The 7,015-nt window shown below is 38.4% G+C and overlaps 1 protein-coding gene across 2 annotated transcripts in view; it reads right to left on the bottom strand.

Moving 5' to 3' along the window:
* Positions 1–2,320: 2,320 nt before the first annotated feature.
* Positions 2,321–7,015, bottom strand: part of LOC110455172 (PIH1 domain-containing protein 2-like) — an 8,531-nt gene continuing 3,836 nt past the window's right edge. Inside the window, exons 4-6 of one of the 2 annotated variants that reach the window (XM_021505147.1) lie at positions 5,541–6,151; positions 5,053–5,215; positions 2,321–2,355 (exon numbers count right to left, since the gene is read on the bottom strand). In XM_021505147.1, the coding sequence (XP_021360822.1) occupies positions 5,072–5,215; positions 5,541–6,151 (755 nt within the window). In that variant the 3' untranslated portion in view covers positions 2,321–2,355; positions 5,053–5,071. Of the gene's footprint in view, positions 2,356–4,064; positions 5,216–5,540; positions 6,152–7,015 lie in introns of those variants that run through there. The other variant, XM_021505146.1, reaches the window with a different exon arrangement.

The following is a 7,015-nucleotide window of genomic DNA, read 5'->3' on the forward strand; positions in this document are numbered from 1 at the left end:
ATAAATTTCCTCTTCTAAATCGTTAGTAAAAAGGTTATTTCATGTCGCGGCATCCAGTATCTGTATCATCCTCCCTCGATCGATTACAAAGCTCATGCAATCATTAATTCTTAGCTATGCTATCTGCCTAATATAATTCAATCATATTGTCTACAATGTACTGTAAAAAATCTGCCATCGAACTCAACACAGGTAATGACAACCGGGAATTCAATCGGTCTCACAATTTCCATTTCACATTATATTTTTTAGTACGAGTTTGTAAAAAGCGAGGATTAAGTCGACAGAATCATTGATTTCCTAGTTGACAATAACTTTCATGAAGTTAAGTAGCGGGATTTTCCCCAGCAGACTGTCTGCAATACCAATGGGGACAGACTGTGTGCCTCATTGTCCGACTTGGTTTTGTTTGTAAATGAGCTTTGATTAATCGAAGAGCTTATCAGGAGTGGTAATAAAGACCTTGCTGATAACTTCAATATCACATTCAGATATATCGACAATGAGCTATTGACAACGTCGATAGTATCAGTAGATACATCCTCATGAACTTTTTATCATAGACGCTGTGCAGTCTCTTCTTCATCAGTCGCTTACACCGTTGTTAAATTGATCTGTGCTGCATGATCAACAGAAACGGCTTTAAAAATGACGGTTTCCTTTTTCCGAGCGTGAACTTTCCCTTTCTTCATAGTAGCATCCTTACCTACCTTAACTTCGATGTCAACATGTCGTCGTTATTTCATAATCACGGGCTTGATGATTTAAATATCACGGTTTACGTTATAAATATCGAAAAAAGCCGAAAAACGTACCACAGAGTTTCGAGAGATCCAGGTTGGTGGGCAAGTTTTATGGTCGCCATAACGATCTCATGGAGAAATAATCTTTTGTGTAATATTAATATCGACTTTTTGTTATGCTCATTTGTTATTTCGCTGCCCCTATATCTTCTCTTTGGGTGTATCATCGATAAGACATCATTTTAAGTATATTCAGTATCGAAATTCACCTTAATTTCGTTTTTGGATATAACTGTAGTGCAATCGGTACTACCGCAGTCGGAAACATTCGGCACTCTCCGTCGTTTACAGAAAGTGCCGACGGTTCTCGATTGGATACTACCGTTGGCCAGGTAGCTCATGATCAGTTGGTTAGAGCACGGATTTAGGTTATCTAAGTCCGTGGTTAGAGCAACAGTTTAACAATCGGAGGTACCCGGTCAAGGCTTCCTTTCCACACAGAACACTGTTGTTGTATACAATTTGCTTATTTCATCTTTATTATTTTTCATAAAAGTCCGGCAAGGTATGATTTTCTTTTCAAAATGATTTATCAAAGCTACAGTCAAGTCAGGCAACAAGTTATAATGCACGGTTAGAGATTTTTGCAATGGGACTGGGATCATTTGTTAATGAGAATTTAACGTTCCTATCTTTGGCGAGCAATTTCCATCTTGTTCTAAAGTCAAAATGTGTAGTCTTCGTCTCTCCAGTATCACTTAATCCATGTACCAGTACTACACCCGATATATTGAAAACATGCAATTCAAAAATGAATTTTCATTTTTCATTTTTTCAATTTATGTAATTTCTTTGAAGAAAATATGCTACCTCACACACTGTAACAAGGATAAGAGCTAGAGTTATCTTTCCTGTGAAACTTTCCATTAGCACTGTCGAATATGTGTAAGTTCATATTCGAAAAAGTGTTTTTAACTGATTGAGAAAAGAATGAAATGTCTTCCGTGAAGATTGCAGCCTGTCAGGTAGGAAACCCTGGGTAACTATTTTATTGGTTAACTCATTCACCCCTGCATTTTTACACTGGACTTGCCCAGTCTTTGATTTGTTAAGGTTCCATTGTGAATTTAGGGCTGAATAGATTAACGAGACACTCCTATCCAGAATATGTTAATTTGAACAGGCTGTTGCATGTTAGTTCAATAAGCAGGGGAGACTGGAAGCTGACATTGATTGCGGAGAGGTTGGTTGTATAATGTACATTACTACATGTACAAGTGCTTGTATAATGTACATTACTACCAGGTACAAGTGCTTGTATAATGTACATTACTACCAGGTACAAGTGCTTATTTTTTTCGTCTTTATTTTTAATCCCTCAGAACAAATAGGGGCTGTCACATGTACAAGTGCTATGGTCATCCTGCAGGCAAAGGTCAAGATATGAAACTGTGATATATTCTGAAATTCAAGTTCTGGAAATATATGAGAAAAGAGATGGTCAAAACTATTTCTTTTAAATTGATTTAATATTAAATTGATTTTAATAAATTTAATTTAAATTCATCAAAATTTAGCACTGCATGCTGCATATACAGTATACATCAGGCACCTGGAATTGAAATACAAGGTATACAATTTTACAGAAAGACAAATAGTATTGTTTCATTTTCTGCAGTATCAAATATAAATAAAATATAAAATACTGTACAATTAAGAGATTTAACCATTGTTATAAAACTGTTTCTGGGTGTTTTACTTTCAGCAGTGTTGGTGCAAAAGAACAAAATTTTGTCCCACCATCAGGACAACAACATTTGGGTTCTGTTATTAGCAGGACCAATGAAATACCAGGTATCTGGTTTTCATCAGTAAGTATCATATTTGTTTACTCCAAGTTAAAAAAAGAAACAAGTGGCCCAGAGGCCTGTATCGCTCAACTGGATATCTAAGCAATCATGGCAAAATATTCCTCAAAGAAGATCCCAGGGAAAGGGCCAGACCCGGGGTCGAACTCTTGTAGCATATCTGTATTAGATTTTTCTTGTCCAGCAATTGTATGTAATGTGGTTATGGGCTGGGGATCTCAACTTTTCCAAGTTGTGACTCAGAAACTAGGTCCCTAGGGTTATAGCCAGACCCCTGGGTGAATTCTAATATCATGACTGCATTCGTTTCTTTATGCCCAGCATTTCTATATATATATAGATTTGGGGTGGGGATCTCAACCGCTTCAAAGTTATTACCCAGGTGTTACGTCTCCAACACTGGAACAGACCCCGGAGCCAAGAATATGTGCATTCGTTTCTTTATACTCAGGAATTGTATATATGATTATAGGGTGGGGATCTCAACTCAGTCCCTATGGGTGTGGCCAGTCCCATGGGCCAATGCTAATATCATAATTGTGTTCGTCTCTTTATGCCTAGTAATTGTATATTTATTTAGTTGTGGGGTGGGGATCTCAACTGTTTCAAAGGTATGGCCAAGAGACTAAGTCTTCAGGGTGAGGCCTGACCCCCAGGGCCATCCTGGAAGCATATGTGCATTCATCTCTTTATACTCAGCAATTGTATATATGGTTATAGGCTGGGGATCTCAACCATTTCCAAGTTATAAACTATTTTTGGCCTCACCCCTTACCCTGGGGGAGTCAGCCTGTCCCTTTGTACAATTGTTTATCCCCACAACCTAGGGATGCTTCCTACAAAATATGGTTGATATTCATGCTTAGTTCAAGAGAAGTCACTTAAAGCAAAATAGCCAAATTAACTTTTTTTGCCTGCCATTCAACCCCCTAGGGAGTCAGCCGAACCACTTGTATAATTTTGAATCCTCACCACCTAGGGATGCTACCAGTCAAATATGGTTGATATCCATCCATCGCTTAGTTCCAGAGAAGAAGTCACTTAAAACAAAAATAGCCAAATTACCTTTTTTGGCCCCGCCCCTTAGCCCCCTGGGGAGTCAGCCCAACCATTTGTACAATTTTGAATTCCCACCACCTAGGGATGCTACCAGTCAAGTATGGTTGATATCCATCACATAGTTCCAGAGAAGAAGTCAATTAAAGCAATATATAGCCAAATTACATTTTTTTGCCCGGACCTCAGCCCCCTGGGGAGTCAGCCCCTCCATTTGTACAATTTTGAATCCTCACCACCTAGGGATGCTACCAGTCAAAAATGGTTGATATCCATCGCTTAGTTCCAGAGAAGAAGTCGCTTAAAGCAGTTTATAGCCAAATAACACCTTTTGGCCCCGCCCCTCAGCCCCCTGGGGTGTCAGCCCAACCATTTGAACAATTTTGAATCCTCACCACCTAGGGATGCTACCAGTCAAGTATGGTTGATATCCATCACTTAGTTCCAGAGAAGTCGCTTAAAGCAGTTTATAGCCAAATACCAGTAACACTTTTTGGCCTCGCCCCTCAGCCCCCTGGGGGGTCAGCCCAACCATTAGAACAATTTGAATTCCCACCACCTAGGGATGCTTTCAACCAAATATGACTGATATCCATTGCTTAGTTCCAGAGAAGAAGTCACTTAAACCAATATAGCCATAAAACCCTTTTTGGCCCCACCCCTCTATTTGTACAATTTTGAATCCCCACCTCCCATGACTGCTTTCAGCCAAACATGATTGATATCCAGTGCATAGTTCTAGAGAAGAAGTTGTTTATAGCAATAAAGCTAAATTGACCCCTCAACCCCTGGGGGGTCAGCCCCACCATTTGTACAATTTTTAATCCCATCCACCTAGGGATGCTTCCATTCAATTTTAGTTTAATTCCAATCAGTGGTTAAGAAGAAGTCGTTTGAAGAAATTGTTGACATACGGACAGACAACTGACGATGGACGACAGATGGACGATGGACGACAGACGGACGACGGATGCCACGGTATGGCCTAAGCTCACCTTGGTCCTTTGGATCAGGTGAGCTAAAAAACTAAACCCAAAGGATCTGTATTCTATGCTGGAATATAATATGACCCAGTTTTGCATGTGGTTTGGTTTGTGTCCTATTAACAGCTATGGACATTTATGGATGAGCCAGGATTTGGTTGTGGAGGAAAACTGAAGTACCTGGAGAAAAACCATCAACCTGCGGTCTGAACCTTGCAACTGCCCCATGCAGGCCTCGAACCTGTAACCTACTGGTGAAGGGCCTAGTGATCATAGACAGTCAGACACCTTAACAACTCGACCACCACGGCCCCTAATTTCACCTGTAGTTTACAATGTTTTTGGTTTAACCCTATGATAACAAATTGCTTCACTGAGATTTCGCATTGAAACATGAATTACAATGTATCTTGTTTCACTGTTACGATTTCCCCACAGCTGGTAAGGTAACAGTCAAAACAGAGGCCTTTTTGCTGAACTTTGCGACGGCATCATCATCCGTTATCTGACAGGGGAAACATAGGTGAAGGTCATAGCGGTCTTCCACTGTCAGCTGAAGGTCATCCTGAAAAAAAATATATGAAATTTAATTTTGACTGAAAAATGCCTTCTGTGAATTTCCTTTTCCGACAATAATTTGTTAATATTTACATATTTTTTTGAGAAATAATTTTGATGATATAGAAAATTGATTGAATTCTTTAGTTAGATTAATTCAAAAACAAAATCTTAACATTGAGAAAAGTATCAAATTTAGTCCTTTTATATCTAGGCAGGAGAAACCCTGCTACATGCAGTACAATCATGAAAATAGAAGTTTGGAATTCACATAAAGTGACTTACAGCTATTATCTTTTATTTGACCTGACATACAAAATAACCCCTCTCACCTTTGATATATCAAGTTCACAGTCGGCTACACTTCTCACTCCAGGGAGCTGAATTTTAACAACAACCTGATCAATGTCCCCACAATCGTTCCGTATGGGATCCATCGTGTACAGGGGACATGTGAGTTTGGAGTTACTTTGAGAGGAAATCTCCTCAATGATTCCAGTCTTTCTCACTTCAGTCTGATTGGGCATTTTAATAGTCGGAGATCTAGAGTCATTGTTTGTTCCCATACCATGCCCATTTGACTTTTGGGAATTTCCACTTTCTTCTGTCGACAAGTTTGCTAATTTATTCAGTAAGGAATTTTTCGCTCCGGCTGCTAAGGGTCCAAAACTTTCTTCTAGTTCTGATAACTGTTCCTCAAATTGCTGCTCGCTTTTTTGTGCCTTTTTTGAAAAACTTTTATGAAGCAGAGTTATGTCCCCTTTGTGTGTAATGTCACAGGATAGCAATGTAAAACTTCTGGAAACTTCCACTTTGTGGTGATGTTCGATAAAATCAATGGCTAAATTTATCAGAGTGTCACGATCTACCAAAGATTTTGTATCGTGGCCATACTCTTCAATTACTTCAGGGTTGAAAGCACATGACGTCATAGAATAAAATCCTGGAAAATAGAAATAGTAAGCTAACTCAAGTTATGTACAGGTATTTCCAAAAAAGACACAAAGTATTGATCAATCTCAAAATTTGAAGTTATATTTATCTATATTGACTGAAAAAAGGATGATAATGGTTTGTTTTCTTTTGAGAATTTGATGTTAATCTCTTAGTATATACACATTTGATAGTAAATTAAAACAGACAAAAATAGCTGAAGGATTAATCTTATAGAATGCATATTCATTTATACTTTATTGACAGTGATTAACAATTTAAAAAATAACAATTAATTAACATTTTGTTTTTAGGTCACTAGAGACAAAGTTAAAAATTTAAAAATTTAAAAATTTAAATCGACTTCTACTCCTAAACCCCTGAACCAATTTCAATGAAATTTTGCAGAAACTTTCCATGGCCAAAGGTCAACAAAAATTTCAAAAATCTTCTTCTCAAGACCCAGATATGGAACAATCAAATACTCTTCATAGATGGAAGGGTCTTAAGGTGCTCTATCAAAATTGTGAATTTCTTGACCCTGGGGTCTCACGTTTCCCCCTGGGGAGGGGGTAAACTTTACTATAGTTTATATAGGGAAATCACATTTTGGACCAACATTTGTTTAATTTCCATTGGAGGTAATTCAATTTAGGTTAGCATTATCAGTATAGGGTAGCAGTTTGATGGTATGCACATATGAGCCCTGACTGACCCCCCGGGGCTTTTGGGTGGGGCCAAAAAGGGTCGAATTGACTGAAATTTAAAAAATCTTCTTCTCAAGACCCAGATATGGTAGAATCAAACACTCTTCATAGATGGAAGGGTCTTAAGGTGCTTTACCAAAATTGTGAATTTCTTGACCCTGGGGTCT

This window comes from Mizuhopecten yessoensis, unplaced genomic scaffold, assembly GCF_002113885.1.
Source record: "Mizuhopecten yessoensis strain PY_sf001 unplaced genomic scaffold, ASM211388v2 scaffold8149, whole genome shotgun sequence".
Taxonomy (NCBI): Eukaryota; Metazoa; Mollusca; class Bivalvia; order Pectinida; family Pectinidae; genus Mizuhopecten; species Mizuhopecten yessoensis.